Source organism: Lycorma delicatula, chromosome 3 (genome assembly GCF_047948215.1).
Source record: "Lycorma delicatula isolate Av1 chromosome 3, ASM4794821v1, whole genome shotgun sequence".
In the NCBI taxonomy this organism is placed as follows: Eukaryota; Metazoa; Arthropoda; class Insecta; order Hemiptera; family Fulgoridae; genus Lycorma; species Lycorma delicatula.
The window spans coordinates 68,786,697-68,805,448 of record NC_134457.1 but is presented as its reverse complement, the minus strand read 5'-3'; the positions used below and the strand labels follow the sequence as shown (position 1 = coordinate 68,805,448).

The window sequence follows — 18,752 nt, the reverse complement described above, 5'->3', positions numbered from 1 at the left end:
TAGTAATGAACTTAATAAGGATCTGGGCAGGGCGAAGGTCTTCATAATGTGCATACGCCGATGTGTCATGTCTGTCAGCGCGCACACTTCGTAATAGACAATTTGTTACATTTCATTCATTGTAAAGTTATTCAGATCTATTTAATTGAATGTTTTGGCTGAAATAAATATGCAGCTTTTAAAAATTAATATGATTAACTGAATTTAAATTTAATTAATGATATACAGCAATTTTATGTCTCAATCGATTTTTTCGATAGAAACCTGGCTATTACCACTTAAAGTAAAATCAGATTTTTAATTTGCATAATAGCTGCTGAGACTGTACAAGACTACACTTCATTTACATTCATACATATCATCCTCATTCCTCCTCAGAAGTAATAACTTACGATGGTTCCGGAGACTAACCTGAAAAAAGTAAAGCAATGGTTAGTTCCAAATATCCTTGACCTTTCTTTATAAAAATTTCATATGGAATGTGTTGCTTCTTGGCTTAGCTCAGCAGGAAACGAGTACAAAATAATATATTGCGGAGGTCTTGGCTTAAAGCCGAGGCAACATACATGGTTATTGACATTCGGTGTAACACATCGCAAAAAAAAAGGTTGAACGATTGTGTTACGATGTGCTGTGGGCAATCTAACGCAATCTTTTTTTTTAAATTGAAAGAAGTTTTTCAATGCATATTTTTTATTTCGGTTTCAAACAGTTCCTAATAAAACAAATAAAGATTACTTTTTAAAATTTTAATATATCTCTTTTTAGTGGAGGGAGTAAAAAAACAAAAGCGAAACAAACGTTGACACACTGCCTCACTTGAATGTTAAATTAGAGCTTCTCTGTAATCCGCTTTCAAGTACTCTGCGCCAGTGTCCTAGAGCTTGTTAATCCTAAACAGCGTAGACAAGAGGTTTCTATTAACGAAAAGGACGGTAATCGAAGTAGGTTTATTTATTTATCTTTTAAATATTTTTATTATATTTTTTAATCCGCTTTATTAAGTATAATTTTATTTGAAATAATATCATTGCAAATTAGAAACGTTACAGTAGCATAAGTAATATATTTAAGAACAATAATTTTCTTTAGGAAAAACGGCATGTTAATTTAAAAAGAAAAACACGTTTATGATAGGAATGATTAACTAAACATTAATTTTATTTATTTAATTACTTTGATTTAATGGAGGGCCACATTTTTATCAGTATTTACTCTTGATAATTTCACTTCTATGAAAGGAAGCAAGCATATATGTAACATTTTCTAGTGACAAAAGAGCTGTCTCCTGATGATATTAAATTCTTGTTGCACAATATTTGTCTGTCTATATATCCAAATCATTTTGAGACACCAATCAGAATTATTTACTGTAGGGGGTAGATATAAATTGGCTACTGTGAACAAAGGAGAACTGATTATCATCTGCCATTTATAAAATTATACTTATATTATTGTCATTAATTACGAAGCAAAAATGTTTACGCTTTAAAAGAGAAAAATCCATTACAAACACAAAACTTCATGCAAGTAATCAGAGTTGCTTTAGTAGCCAGGTATTTATTAGATGTACACTGCAATTCATGGTTGAATGCTAAAATCTTTCTTAACATTTATGAGGACCTTAAAAGTTAGGATTTTTTCAAAGAAATATATTTACAAAAGGATTTTTGTTGTTGTCAGAAACACTATCAAGCAAAGTAGGATAGGTATCTCTTAACATTAAGATGTATGGGATTAGATCCATTTCTGAAATCAAATCAAAAACAAACAAATAATTATTAATAATGTATATGGTTGGAAGCAAATATTTTTAATAAAAATCCATTTTTTTACTATATATATGCTATGATTAATGGGTAAATTTTATTTTTACATAGTATATATTCATTTCCCTTTATCATTTTAAAATTGAATGCATGTTTAGTGTCATAATCATGATTTAGGCGACCTGGCAGTTACTTACAAAAATGGCATGACTATTTTCAAAAACATATACCATGCTACACTTATTAAAGAAAGTGGTTACCTGTTGTCTTCATCGATGAGTAAAGTACCATCACGCCAAGCATACTAAAAATGTAGATTTTCTGCTGAATAATTTACAGATTACACATTCAGAGATTTATTGTGCTCAGTTGTCAGCATATTATAATAATCACACACTACACAGTCTCAAAAAATAATGAATAAAAAGGAGAGGTAAGTCATATAACACTTAATAATATAAATATTGCTCTTAGTGTACAAGCACTGCATACTCATTTCTACTGCATTATGTTATTCAAGTGTCATATAGTATTCTATGTTTGTAATAAGAGCTGTTCTACAATAAACAAAAACTTGCTGCTATTACAAACAATACAGAGATCCTCAAAAGTTACATTAATGTGTGATAAATAAAAATACAATTTAAAACAAAATTTATCATTATGTGAAATATCAAAGTTCATTTTATTTGTTTTTAATCGTAAACAAATGTAACCCAGTTATTGGTTGTGTTATTGAGCTCATTGAAAAGTTTAATATGGCACATCCCTCTAATCACACAATTATGCGTTCAAATTAAAATTCACTCAGTATAATTATAATAAATTTACTTAAATGTAATTCTGACTAATTTATAGTGATATATATATATAAAACATCAAAATGTTTGATAACAATTAGAATTAACTACAACAGTTTTAGAGTGAGATAAATATTTTAATATTAAAGGAAAATATTTAGTGATAAATAATTACTTTTATTATTAATCTAGTATTACAATGTAGAACTATTTAATTTTTTCTTATAAAAATATTGATCTATCAACCTTGCACAACATTTAAAAAAATTACTTTAAAAATTAAATTAATTTAATTTTACCAAATTTATTAGGATTTTTTTGTTTTCTTCCTTAATTCAGGTTGTATCTAAAGGAAGAAGCCAATGGATTGTACAGTTCTTGGAGTTCATTACCTTTTTGATTACATTTATATTGCATTTTTATTTGACTTATCCAGTTTATGAGTTCAATTATTAACAAATCTTTTGAAGCAATAATAATTTTACTGAATTCTCAACTTCTTATTTTATCATTAGATAAACTTTTACATTTTTTGGCCATAACAAAATGGAATTTGGGATTGCCTTTTACAATACCTGAATTATTTTCAAATTTGTAAGATTTTGGTAAACTATTATATAATTGCTAAAATATTTATCTCTTCATAATACTCTTGTATGCAGACAAGCATCTAAGTTCTTCTAAATAAATTATTTTTCTGCCTTTGTTTTTGTATTGTTAAATTTATGGTATAAAAAAATTTACTACCCCAAAGCAAAATCATTCCTAGTAAAAAATTAATTTTTTTCCTAGATAAAAGATAATGGATAACGGATGTTCTTTAAAACACAATAAAGTTGTCCTAGAAAAATTCTGTTTGTTACAACAAATTTTAAAAATGTTATTGAGTTAAGAAGCATAATTAAAAAATAAAAAGCCTGAATATTTCTTTGAATGGAATTTTTATTAGGATAACTATTTTTGTTTATCCTTTATTTTTTTTTATCTGTCTTGATTAAGGTTATCTCAATTATTTACAATTTTGCTAAAGCTTATCCTAGTCACCAAAATATTCAATAGATCTTTTATGACAATAATTAAGTTATCATTTGCTGAACTAAAATACAAATTTGTTATGACTTATTCTTTTATGAATTTTTAATGCCTTCCTTTTCAGTGGATTCCACATTTTACTCATATTAATCCTAGTACTTAGGTTATTTATGTAATTACTAGTAATATTAAAAATAAACAACTCACCATTAATGGTCATATAAAACGCAAAAACTGCAGTCAAATTTCTCACAAAGTTATTCATAATTTAACTTTCCAAGGGCATAGAATAATTATTTGCAGACCAGACAATTAACTTAATAAATAAGACAGAAAATTGAGTAGTTTGAATGCATACAAAATAAAATGATCTGAAAGTTATATGTATGTTATAAATAAATTTATAGATAAGAAACTGGTTTAGAATTTATTGTCTACAGCAGGCCTGGCCAACCCAAATGGTTAAACGGGCCACTTTGATGATGCGTAACGTTACAGCGGGTAGATATGCTTAGGTAAACATGCTTTTAAAAAATGTAATACAAATACAAAATGAATAAAACTTTATTGTTATACTATGATTCAATATAATTAACATTCAAGTTATTCTTTCTTTCACTTAATTTTTGAAAATCTATATTTATGCTCGATGTTGCACATCTTAACTGGTTTTCTAAACTGGCAGCAGTTAATGAAGTGCGTGATGAACTCTTTGTAAAGTTCATCTTTGAAAAAAATGTTTCACAAACAAATGTGGATCCTTGCAATTTACAACTCGTGCAAAATATCTTAAGTTAGAATACCTCTCGGATGTAATATTAATATTGTAAAAATTAATTTTTGATGTGGATGCAAAAATTTGTTTTATTTCATTGTTGTGCTTTAACTCAATTAACCCCATTTGCAGATTTTCAGAAACACTGATCATGTCAACATGAAATGGGCATGAAAATATTAAAAAAATTTTATCATATTTTGCTAATTCTGAGAAATTACTATCAAATGCAGTTATAAGTTTCTTTATTTCTTTAGCATATTTCGAGAAATTCTTAGGTTGGCTTTTTGGGAAGTTATTTAACAGCGGAAAATGTTGAGCATTATTAATTCTAAGTTGGCACTTAAGTAAAAATAATTTGTTATTAAAAGCTTTGGTGAAATTACAAGCATTAATTATTAAATTATCTTGCCCTTGTAAGTCCTTATTTAGCCGATTAAGTTTTTCTGTAATATCCACTAAAAAACATAGGTTTAACAACCAATCATAATCAATTAATTCAAGAAAAGATTCTTGTTTCTTGTTCATGAACATATCTATTTCCTCCCGTAAATTAATAAATCTTTTTAATCATTTTCCATGACTTAGCCATCTAACATTGGTAAAATGTACGATATCACGATATTCAGAAGATAATTTGCTAAGGAATTCTTTGAATTGCTGATGTTGAAGAGCATGTGAATGAATATAATTTACTATCTTTATAACTACATTCATAACATTATTCATGGATAATACCCGAGCACATAAATTTCGTTGATGTATCAAACAGTGAATAATAAAAATATCACTGATTTTAATGCCTCTGCAATCTAGCTTATCCATAATTTTACAGCTTCCTTATTTTTACCTACCAAAGCAGATGTTCCATCTGTTGTTAATCTGGAAAAAGCCTCAAAATTTAAGCTATTTTCGGCTAAAACATTTTTCAGTCGCCTGGGAAACAACTTCTCCTCTAGTTGTGTCTTTTAAATTAAAAAGATTTAACATTTCTTCTATCACTTGGAATGAATCATTCACACTGCGAAAAAATATCACAAGTTGAGATGTGTCTGAATCATCTGTATTTCATCAAATGCCAAAGAATATGAATTGGTTCATTTTATCTCGCAAAGTTACTACTATTTCAGCTGAAATGTCATCAATGCAACGACGTATAGTTTGGCGTGAAAGACTGATAGTTGAAAATAACTTGCTTTTATTGGGCAAAACATCTTTTGTGACTGCTTCCAAACAGTCCTTCACCAGTTCACCATTCGAAAATGGTTTCATTTTTTTTGTGATCAACATGGCAACAGAATAACTTGCTTTGAGAATGGTAGATTTTAATGTTATGTTCCTTAAATACAACAACTGTCTCTCTGAAAATTAAACACATTAATTTTGAGTTCTGCATTGTGAAAAAATAATCTTTTTCCCAATGATCATTAAATCTCCTGTTTTCATCGACAAATTTTCTTTGAATTCATATTGAAATATTAAAAAAAATTACAAATAGGCGTTAGTTGGAGAATGTTGTTATATTACATTGAGCAACAAAATTTACTTTTTTAAGTAATTTAGTATTCTTGTTTTCTAATAATATATTAATATTATGTAAAAATACCAATATTTAATAACTTTTCTAAACACAATGCAAATAGTGATGAAAATAGTGCACTGACACGATAATTTGTAATAACTTTTATCAATCTAACAGTTTATTAAATTATTACTAATTTTTAATTTTTCTTGCATTAATTTTTACAATATACTCACTTGAATAAATTTCAGAATTTCTTTGGAAAAATAATCTGATGTCTTCAAATGTCGCTTTTATTCATGGGAATCCAATGTTTTTTCAAACGTCAATTCCTGTAACATAATGTATATATACTTATTTTTAGAATTAAAATTACAGTTAAAATTAATTGTGTAGGAGACGCACGTGCCCTTCATCGTGTTCCTATCGTACATCCCTCTCGTTTGGCTTGCAAAACAACGGCGCATCGGACAACCGCTGCCCGCCACTCGACGTCATCATTCCACTCCTATATTACTAAGAGCAAAAATGTGTGGATTGGTTCTTTATTGCATAACTGAATTCAAAATACAGATGAACGTTACCGATAATTGCCTAATGAAACCGATTCTTTCAGTAACATTTGGCGTTCGTAGATATCAAATGTAGAACTGGAGTTCGTAGTCGCATTTACGCATTATATCAATGACACATAATTTATATAATATTTTTTGTATACAAAGAGAAACAAAAGTTTCAATAGAAGTATAAAATCTCCCGGCGGGCCGCACAATTTATTGTGGCGGGCCACGTGTTGGCCAGGCATGATCTACAGGTTGAAGTAAATAATGTAAAATTGTTTATTTTTTAAGCTGGGTATTTTCTTTTTCTTACTACACATGGTCATACCCTGGCAATGGATGATACAAATGTATGTTGGCCATTACAGGAATGGTACTTCTAATACAACCTAGAAATTGGAACAATTTTTTTATATCAGTTGAAAACATAAGTAAAATGCGTTATAAACAAGCTGCTTACCATAATAAATTCCAAACATAGACACTATCATTCTGTACTTTATGCACTACCTCGCTTAGTACTTCACACCAGTATTTTTGATAATCTCTTCAGCCAAGTGAGCTCATAAGTATAATTATTAATAATACAACCATTTTTATTACATAAAATATTATAAAAGGTGTAGTATATATATATATATATATATATATTATTGTTATAACTATAACGGCTGTTGGTATTCAGACATGAGTCACAAGTCACTCCTAAAACTGACAGCCATTTTCAAGAATAACAAATATCCTTTGCGCCATTTACTATGGAAAGTGATGAGTGAAGTGATTTCCCATTGCATTTTTACTGAACAAAATGAACTTTCTCTAATGTATGGTTGCACATCAGCATATGAAGCCCATCGGAAAGGCAGGTGATATTCAGTTCTACAAATGATCAACTTTCATTCTGTTCACACATGGACTGGTGTTCAATGAATTTTATTACTCTTAGAGGAAGTAATTCTGACTGGTTTCTCTTGTATCTCAGATGTTTTACATGCGACACAATCTGTTTGGGACAGAAAGAGAGTAAAGCAGTAAATTAATATATTACTGTTATAAAAACAATGCATTATAAACACTGCTTCAACTCAACAGGAGAAATAAATATAATCATAAAGAAAAAAAAAATTTCTAAAATACATGAATAACAGGTAAAATGTTTTACACATAATTTTACTACTGGTTTTTAAATGTTGTTATTGTTAGAGTAATAGAAAATTATCAATTCATATTTTTCAATTTTTTTTTATTCATGGCTGTGGTTGTGTATATTAATGCTGCGTTGAGAATGTTAATTAGTTAATAAGATTTCAAAATTAGAGATAAGTTTAATTCTTGATGATCTTAAAATTAATCATTTTTCATTGATTATTATTACAAAGAATGAGAATACTTAAAAAAATTTCTAATTAATGTTAGTTTTGTATACATATAAATTGTATGTTGAGGTTGTGTTAACTTACTGCTAAAAGAGAAATTCAGTTTGAAAATTAATAAGATTAAAAAACAGCATTGATGAAATGTGACAGAAAGGAGGACAATAAGGTAATCAGGATAAAGTACAATATACCAAAGTGGGAGATTTAAAAAAAATTTAGATTAAGTTAAAAAGGATGGAATAAGTAAGGATTATAAGTATTAAAAGTATTATAAGTATTTTAATATTTTAATCAAACACAATTTCATGTCTATAAAGAAGAGCTTTTGTACAAAAAATAGACCTCTGCTAGTATCAAATATAGATCTAGTGATCAGAAAGAAATTTTGTAAAATATTTTTGTCAAAACAAAAGTTATCATTTGACTGTTTTTATTTATTTTTTTGTAAAACAAAAACATGATTCATGATTTGTATAACCATGAAATTATTTCATGTAATTTAAAACTGGGTATCATCATACATCGATAATTTTGGTGCTATTTTGTCAATCAAAAAATAAATTGATGAACTTATAAGAAACAGTCATATTTAAGTTACCAAACTTTGACATAAACCTAAGAGATGATAATTAGGTGTAGTGATACCGACTACAGTCCGTAAAGAATTGGTGGTGAGAAAGAAACAGATCCTTTCATCGTAAAATTCCTTGAACAACTTTAATGCTACACACAGCAATATAACGTTCATTGTAAATTAAAGCTTTCATTATAAACTTACAAGTTTTACAAGATCTATTTTTAATAATGTTAACTGTGAAAATATATTATATTTTATATTTATAGTAATTTAAACAAAGAATGTTTTCAAATAAAACAAATCCATTTTAACTGAGATTTTTATTTTAGTGGAGCTGTAAATAATTACAAAATTTAAACCAGGTAATAACTAAAAGAGATATAAAATTTAATAGCAATTTAATATAAGTATCGTATTAAATTTAATAGTATAATAAAAATAACATAAATCAATAAATTATTCATTTAATAGCTAAGTGTATCTTGTGAATAAAAAAATTATTCTGAAAGTTAGGCATATATACAGTAGAAGTCCATTAGTCCGGCATCCAACAGTCCGGAATGCCCGATAGTCCAGCATCGCTCCGGAAAATTGTAAAAATTTTGGTTTTCTCCAAAAGTGTCTTTAAAGCAAATAAAAACGCTCGAGAGCTATTCGGAAGTTTTCGGGGTAGTTCGGGATCATCCGGAAACGCTCGGTATTGTTCGGAAACAATTAGCGCCGGCTAGTCTCAGCTGTCACAACAAATTCAGGTGTAGTGCAGCTCCGTTAATCAATCACGAAGCGCCTTCGCCATTTTTTTGTGTGTTGTTGTTTTGTGTCCTTTCACATCGCAGTAAACGTAACTTTTGAAACTGTTTATAAAAAAAGTGATTTTCGTTCTAACTGTATAGTGACCATGTTTTCAAAACCTAAGCCTTCGAGTTCAAAAGGAGAGAAACGAAAACACGTAACACTGACTCTCAATCAGAAACTAGAAATCATCAAACGGCTAGAAAAAGGCGAGAATAGAAATGTTTTAATGAATGAGTTTAATATTGGCTCATCAACTATTTATGACATTAAAAAACAAAAAGATGAACTAATGAAGTTTGCTTCTCAATCGGTAACAACTGAAAAATTGGCTTCTAGACAAACATTAAAAAAACGAGATGCCGAAACGGAAGAAAAGGAAAAAAATCAGCTGGGCAGAAGCTGCAGAATCACTAAATAATTTTATCTCTTTTGCTGAGGCTAGTACTAGCTACAGTGCTTCAGAAATGATTGATTTCCATATCATTAGAAATAAATTTTATACTAAATGCCAAGTCAAGAAAACAAAAAGACATTCGTGACTTTTTTAAATCTAAGTGAAATATGTTTTACAGTACGTGTACATACATTATATGAAATGTAAAATAAACTTTGTTGTATGTATTTGCATAATGTATTTGTAGTTTAATTATTAACCTAATTGTTCTTATAATTACCGCCCGATAGACCGGAATTTTCGGTAGTCCGGCACCGAGCCGGTCCCGAACGTGCCGGATTATCGGACTTCTACTGTATTTGTTTATGTCATACTCAACAAAAATTATTACTCAGTTCTAAATAACATCTCAGACTATAATTTTATACAAAAATATATAGAAAAATGTGTTGTATATGCAGAATACTATGTACAAATACAGTAGAACAAACAATTTTTAGGTTGGTGCTAAACTCTAGGCTATTTACAGACATTATTCTAAAGCTATAATGCAAAAAGCACAGTATATAGATCAACAGGTATAAATTTGAAAATACAACTAAATTAATTTTAGAATGTGGTTAATTACACACATTGATGTCATAAGTAATAAATAATTTATGAAACTGTAATACCTATCTAAATAATAAAAAAAAGTTATTTAAAATACATTTACAAACCATTTAGGATTATTTTCTAAATACTTGATACTAATAGGAATGTCATATATAAAATAGAAAAGGCTGAAGCGATATTGTAATTTCATCTTTTAGTAAAAGTTATAGTGCAGCAAACAGATTAAATTGTTAATGATCATTTGTAAAATAATACATCTGAATGCATTTTAGAAGTGTTCATATTTCTTGAATAAGATAACTTAAAAATATAGAACTAGTCTTTTTATAATATACTAACAATGTAAATTAAAGGTTATTTATTTGTATGGAAGAACAAATTTTTGGAGTGCAAGAAAAACTATAGCAATTCATAATACAGAGTGTAAAATATTATGTTCACTTTACTATGGAAATTTTTGATTGTTTGTATGTCTTACGTTAACATTTCTTTCAGTTTAAAGCACTGTAGAAAAGATATTCTGCCATTTCACAGTAATTACTCTCAGTAGTATATTAAGTTATAAATGAAGTTTAAATAAAGAAATTCTCACTTATAGTTACCTTCATTCATGTTATATATAATGTACAGAGATGATAATACAGATTTCTAGCTGATTTAAATGATTACCCCTCGAAAACTACACTTGTCATTAGTCACATACAATGTCTACTAAATTCAGTTAGACAATGTATAAGTTTACTTTTAAATGATTTACTAAAACTTATAATCTACTACATGACTTCTATAATCAATTACAATTGATATTTCATACAATTAATAATATATTCTATAATCGATATTCCACTGAATCATTTTTCTTCTCAAATAGAATAGAATTATTTACTCAAAAATTGAAATGAGACTGGAGATGTTTTGAGATGTAATTCTGGTGAAGTAAAAAAAACAATCAGATGGATTGAGGTGAGAAAAAAGATGTTACTAGTAAGTTTCAATAAACGATATTTTTGACAGGAATCAAAAATATGACAAGGAGCTGAGAAGAGTATCAATTGAAAAGGTAATCCCTGCTATAGAAATATTATAATAGAAGGAACAAGAGCTAAAGAACAAGGAGTATAAGTAAAATTGGGATAAGAGTAATTTATGAAAGAAGCTAGTAGGTGGCAGAGAAGTTTAAAAAACTACTGATGTGTGAAATATCCCTCTTCAGCTGAATACTACAAACAGGTTAACTGAATCACTAAGAATGTTTGTTTGAGCATACACGCTTGTTATTACACATCATCCATAATGTTACTGGATCCATATTCTTTCTGAGTAATATTGAAAATAGACTATAAAAACATAATGCATTCTGTATACAAACATTATTAGGAAATATGATGTGATAAAAATTTAATAAATATTTACTGTGTGGTCATTGTAATAATAGTGGCATTTGTTTGAGTAAATTTTAGCATAAATAAAAAAAAATTGATGTTTTTTAATAAATAAATTTTTATTTTCTTCTTGATGATTTATTTATTCTATATTTAGCAAGTTGTCTTTTTATTAAACAGTAATATATAAACAATGCCATAGTAATTACTCAGCGTAATTGATATCAGTACTCAGAATGTTTACAAATTACATAATGATGAATTATAAATATATAAATTGCACAGTTTTAATAATGTTGCTTTGTATAAGCAATCCCCCTTTATAGCAAATGCAGTAAAGTTAATACAGTTTTATTTCAATAGACATTTGAAAAATGTATCATTACAAAACTGTATCTGATTATCTCTAATAAACCAACTTCTCTGTTGGTATCCAAGTTATATGAGAATTGATCCACTAGTATTAAAATTTCATAAAACTGTGTAATGAAACATTTGAACAAAGCTGCAGATTATGTTACATTGTAAAGAAAGAAGATTTCACTATTACAATAACTTCTCTTAATAATTAATTTATGATTAAAAAGTACTACTAATTTGTGATAATTTATTTATACTAATTTGTGATAATTTATTTGTTACAGAATTATTATTCAACACAACTTCAGCAAAGAAATATTTAAATATTTTCATAAATTATTATTTTTTAATAAAAAAAATTTCAAAAATATTAATGTCAGTAAAATAAACATGAAACAATTTCAAATTTCAATATTTTTAATAACTTGTTTCTATTTTAAAATTAAACAAGTTTTTCTAGCCACAGCTGATAGGAATGATGATTATTATACCGATATTAACAAACAAATAATTGCGAATACAAATGTATTGGGCTCAATCAAAAATACTGTACCAGATACAGATGAAAATAAACTTTTATCTCATAATCCTCCTTTATCAAATATATTGATAACTTCAAAATCACAAAACAGAAATTTAAATGATACATATTTTCAGATTATTACTTCAAATAATGATAAAATTATTTTTCCTAATGAAGAAACAATTTCAATGGATAGTTTTACAAAAGATGAGATTCAATGTTTTTCACAAAAACAAGTGTATTACAATGAATCCTGCCATGAACTGTTAGAAAGAGAAAATTGTAATGAAGGAGAATGGTTAGTTTTGGATTTGAAGTCTGCAATTCTTACACCACCAAAGATTACACCAAAATGTGAAAAACAAATGTGTAAATATTTTCAATTTTACTGGCCAAAAACTAGGACCTGTTTTAATTATAGTGACAGTAATATAGATTTATTATGCCGACCTGGAAATGTAGTGCAAACTGATGTTTTTGGTTATGGAGCATGTAAATGTAAAACTACGTATGGGCTGTATGTAAATGGTTCTTGTTTTAAATTGTACACACAAGGTCCATGTTCAAATGGTTACTTATTTGTAGAAAATGATAACAAAGAAACAGAATGTATAAAAAATCCATGTAAAAATACAAATCTCATTCCTTGGAAAAACGGAAGTGATGCATGTTATACTCTTGAAGAACAAGGACCTTGTGAAAATAATTTCATTTTTCAAGTTTCCGAGATAACAAAAAAACCTGAGTGCATTGACACACTTGAATTTGAAGGAGGGTTTGGGGGACCATATCTCTGTGTCACAAACGGTGGTTCAGAATGTGTAAAAGAAACTCATCTCCAAGAACAGAGTAAACAGTACATTGATAAAATTATTTCACAATCAAAAATTAGAGCAAGACATTAATATAAATACTAATATAAATTTTAAAAAAAAATAATAAATTTGTATTTTATATCATGAATAAAAATAATTAATTTACTTTGTTTTTTTTTTAATTTCTGCTGAAGATAATCAAAATTTATTAAACTAACATTTTTACTTGTTTGTTTGTAGTAGTATATTTCAATAGTAAAGTATTGCTATTGGCCAAATTATGAACATCCCACACTTTGGTACTCCTGGAGTTTTTAAGGTCTCAGGGCTAAAAGATAATAAAATATTGATAACAAAGTTCTAAATGTATATGAGGTTTTATAAAAAAATATGCAGAATTTTTAAATTTCCCAGGCAGTTTCACAATTTCTTTTTTTTTTGTGTTGGTACACTTGTCCCTAATGTATGTCTACATTGGTAGCCATATTGGATGCTTAGTTTATTATTGACTGTCAAAAAGGATACACGTGTTTTGGTATAGTGATGATTTTTAACTTGTGGAAAAAATGGAACAAAGAATTTGCATTAAATTTTCCTTTAAGAATGGAATAAGTGCAGCACACACTGTTAATGTTGAATGTTGCTTTTGACAATTCTTCTATGAATAAAACAAGTTTACAAGTGGTACAAATGTTTCTAAGAGAAGACATTGAAGATGAGTGCCCTGGATGTCTCAGCACAACAACCTATGACTCAAAAAAATGAAGAAAATGATTAGGGACAATCGCCAAATCATTATCAGAGAGTCAATAAGGGTTACTACCTGGAAGTTCTATGCTATTTGCATGAAGCAGCTTGAAGAAAACATCTGGATTTATGGCAAAACAATTCATGGCACCACGATAATGCACCTGCTCACACTTCACAGCTTGTTTGTGAATTTTTTGTCAAAAACAACATCATTATGATGTCTCAGCCTCTGTTTTCAGCAGACATGGCCCCATATGACTCATTCCCATTTCCCAAACTAAAAAGAACCATTAAAGATGATGTTTTGTCAACATTAAAGAAATAAGGAATAACTGAAGGAGTTAAATGCCATACTAGAAAAAGTATTCTAAGGTACTTTGAAGACCGGAAAAAGCACAGGCACAAATATATTACAGGGATCCCTTGATATTCATGGTTAATTCATCCCTAAGGAGAATTGTCATGTAAATTAAAACTGCATAAATCAAAACTGTTTTCTCAAAAAGTCAGTACAGTACTGTACTACTGTACATTATAGTATCTGTTTGTGCACATATTTAGTAGGCTAAATTCGTAATTCTTTTCGCTGGTAGAAGACATAAACTTTTTAGACAATTTGGCTAAACATACTTTAATTAATAGAATATAGATCGAATCCAGTGTAGTAAATATGATTACATACGGTATATTATTGTAGAAACAAAGTAAAAAATATAAGAATAATAAAGTACAAAAGAAAAATCATAATACAGTACAGTACAGTATTATTAAAAAAGTAGTAGTTACCTTAAAATAAACATATACAATAAGGAATATTAAAAAAAAAACTTGTGATTTAATTCAGCTTTATTTTCTTAAAATAACTGTCCAGTTTACTCTGCTTTACTGATAGTTGCAACTGATCTAGCAGTATCACCATCTTAAAAGCATCATTTCATATTACTTAACAATCCATTTATAACTTTTGTACTTCGTTCTTGATCAGGATCATTTTCAGTTACATAATCACAAAGTTTTTCAATATATCCTAATGCCTGCTGTAATCCTTTTACTGTTAATTGCAGCTGAGAAATGGAGGATGAGGTTGAAGGTTCACCACTGTTGATTTTTGATGACCGTGATTTAAATGTGCTACTCGAATTGTCATCTAGCTGCTCATTTGGTGAGTCGGCTAGTATTAAGAAGTCTTCATTCTACAAGTTGTCTATTTCCTTCCACAAGTTCATTTATATCTTCAGCATCAACTTCGAGTTCTACACTTCTGGCAAGTTGCACAACTTCATTTTTAATAGTACCTGTAATTCTTTGTCCATTGTTATTGAATGCAGTTTGATCTTGATTATCATCTTGATACAGCTTGTATCATACTCTACACAGCATACTCTCTTTGATTTCTTTCCAAGCTTCGCCAACATTATGTACAGCATGAAGGATGTTATATTTTTTTCAGAGTGTTCGCAAATCACAGATCTCATTGCTTGAACTGTTAGTCACAGAAACCACCTAAGAAAATGAATTTTTAAGATAGTAAGCCTTGAATGTGGCTATCAATCCTTGATCATATGGCTGTATCAGTGATGTTGTATTTGCAGGCATATAAATGACTTTTACATGTGAATTAATTGCTTCCAATTCCTTAGAGCTTGGATGACCAGGAGTGTTATTGAGCAATAGAACAGTTTTGTGTGTGATATTGTTTCTTGTGCAAAAATCTTTGAGTTGCAGGCTAAAACAATTCTTAAACCAGTCAGAAAAAATGCGCCTTATTACTCATGCTTTTTGATTGGATGTCCAGTACATGGGAAGAGATTGTTTGTTAATTCCTTTAAAAGCATGGGGATTTTCTGAGTGTTATACAAGCAACAATTTTAGTTTACAGTTTCCCTTTGTGTTTTTTCCTAGTAAAAGTGTGAATCGATCTTGATACTTTAAAACTGGGCATATGGCGTTCTTCTTTTGCGATAAAAGTAAATTTAGTCATCTTTTTCTAAAAAATCGCAGTTTCATCAACATTAAATAGTTGCTGTGATGTGTATCCTTCTTTCACAATTAATTTTTTTATAAATGATAATTTGTAGATCTTTTTGGAATTTTTCATCTTTTTCATTTGTACTGGCTGCTTCACCTTGAATCAAAATGTTGAATGTTTTAAACATTTTCAAACCATACTTTGCTTGCACTGAATAGATTGATATCTTGTGCATGGTATTTAAGTCTTAATAGTTCATTCAAACTTAACACTCTTTCGCAAATAATAATAGTTGTCATGGGACTTTGACATTGAGTACAATATTCTATGAGAATGTTCAATAGTTTTTCAAGTTTAATCATTAAGGGAGATCGTAATAAGACTTTCATGAAGCCGGAAGAGGAATATTTTTCCAGCCATCATAACTGTATTCTTATTTTTAATTATTTAATGAACTGTTGATTCAACATGGCCAGGATGATTTGCGATATCAATGTTACATAAACCATCATCATGTTTTTTATCACCTCCAACTTTGTCTCAAGAAAGATAGCTTTCCTTTTCTTTCCAATATGTTTAAGGTCAGATGTAGTAAAATACACAAAAAATATAAAATAATAAAGTAATATGTAAATAATTCACAAAAATTCCTAAAATATCACATGCAATAAATTACAAATATTGTACGTACTGTAGCCTTTATATCACACCTTGAACACAAACTGATCAGAATTATATAATGCACAGTACTATAATGTAAGACAGAATAACATAACATAACATATTCTCTGAATAGCTAATGGCTGACTGACTATGATAAATGACTATTATAAATGTTTATAAACCAAACACTTCAGTATTACCAACCTAACACAGTTAGGCTATTATTGAAAGGGAAACCCTGTTTCATTGTTTATTGCATTACATGTGTATGTAAGTCCAAGTGTATTGTTTACCAAAAAACCTTTTTAAGGATGCTTTCATGAACATTACTTTTTATGTCTTATATACAGTAATTCTGACTACGTTAATTCGAAACCAGACCCGTATTAAGTCAAGCGACAGTGTTTTAAAATCAACCATGCAAATCAAATTGCATTAAACCAAGGGATTATTGTTTATCTGAAAAGGAGTACTTTGAAAGTGACAAAATCAATATTGATGAATAAATTAAGATTTTTGAGAAAAAAATCTTGAAAAAACTTTGAGAACTAAAATTTCACAAATTTTTTTTCAAATCTTGTACTACAATTTGTATCTTATGAGTGGTTTAACCTACAATCTGGTGTGGTATCTGTTTCACTGCGGAGGAAACCAATTAAAAAAAAAAATTTAATAGAATTAGTTTGGGGTTGGATGTTAAGTATTTCTATATTACAAAGGGATCAGACTTCACAAGAGTTTTACACATGCATATTTAATAAAGCAGTAGATTATTGCAACTTCAGCTCAAATACTTGTACACTGTCAATGCAAAAAGAAAGAAATTTATAAAAAAAGTGATTTAATGTTTAAATATGGAGTAATAATTAAAGAGCTGTAACTTAATCCATATCTCGACACCTATAGGGATAAGTGGGATGTTAAGTAAGAATATTTTCCACTTTGATTATTGAGGTTCCTCAACAAACCATACCCAATCAGAATGAGATTAGCATCAAACATTTTTGAAGAATCATCTTTGAACTTTAACCTCTGATATCCTCATCATCATATGCCCCTTTCTTAATCAAACAGTTGTCCTAGCTACTGGCATACCAGTGAAAACCTCTTGAACAGCAGTCCATTGGTCATTTTTTCAACATTGCTCAAGCACTATAGCCTGCTTACTGGCATCATTTCTAGTCCCCTCATTCATATTCATTAGCTTTAGATTTTTTCTAATTCTTCATACCCCATTTATACCCACAGGTTCAAATATTTTCCTCAGGATTTACCTTTCTCAAACATGCTAGTGAAAATACAGGATAATCTTTTTATTACGTGTGAAATTTCTACTTAAAAAAACTTTTATTAATAAATTTTTTTTTATTTTCAGTATTTTAGAACTTTTTAAACTGAAAGACTTCAGAACTTGCATCTAATAAGAAGTATTAGATGTGAGTTTTCAAGTTAAGCATCTGAATATGGTATTATTAGGTGGTTGTTGAGGAAAGAACAAAAACTACAGTATAATTAATTATTGAATAAGGCGCAGATTTTATCAAACACAAGCAGATCCTTGTGAAAATTTTGTGATATGAAAAACATAGCTGTACAGTGACTGAAGTATATATATGTACAATGATTGAAATATACATATGGCAAGCAATGGTGGTGATTGATGGCATCATTGAGCCAGTAAAATAAATTTGAATTTTAACTAACATTTGAACTTTCAGTGTCCCTACAACTTTTCACTTTGCATCCTGAGGGCTTTAGGTCACACTCAGTGGCAGTATTGTTTCATTACAGTCCTTTTCTTACTTTAATCTACATTCAGTTTTACATGTTTGTGTTTCTATTGAAACAGCTTTTTCCATAAGGCAGTGCTTTTTTATAAGCCTATTCATAATTCAAATGAAAAATACTAAAACTCAGGTAAAAACTAAAAGGCATGGGAATTATGCATACTGCTGCCATAACCATCAATAAAGTAAATAAGTTTAATAAATAATACATTTTATTTTTCTCATTCTTATACATAAATATACAACAAAAAACAAAAATATAGAAAAAAATTGAGTTAAATAAAATAA

The 18,752-nt window shown here is 28.6% G+C and overlaps 1 protein-coding gene across 2 annotated transcripts; it reads left to right on the top strand.

Annotated features, from left to right (window-relative positions):
• Positions 1 to 621: 621 nt before the first annotated feature.
• Positions 622 to 13,453, top strand: LOC142320909 (uncharacterized). Of its 2 annotated transcripts, XM_075358891.1 has the most exons (3): positions 622 to 944; positions 7,441 to 7,606; positions 12,242 to 13,453. In XM_075358891.1, exons 2-3 carry the CDS (start codon positions 7,596 to 7,598, stop codon positions 13,383 to 13,385), a joined length of 1,155 nt encoding a protein of 384 aa, XP_075215006.1. In that variant the 5' UTR covers positions 622 to 944; positions 7,441 to 7,595; the 3' UTR covers positions 13,386 to 13,453. The 2 variants fall into 2 exon arrangements, with proteins under 2 accessions (XP_075215006.1, XP_075215007.1); XM_075358892.1 differs by lacking the exon at positions 7,441 to 7,606 and having other exon boundaries at positions 624 to 944.
• The last annotated feature ends 5,299 nt before the right edge of the window (positions 13,454 to 18,752 follow it).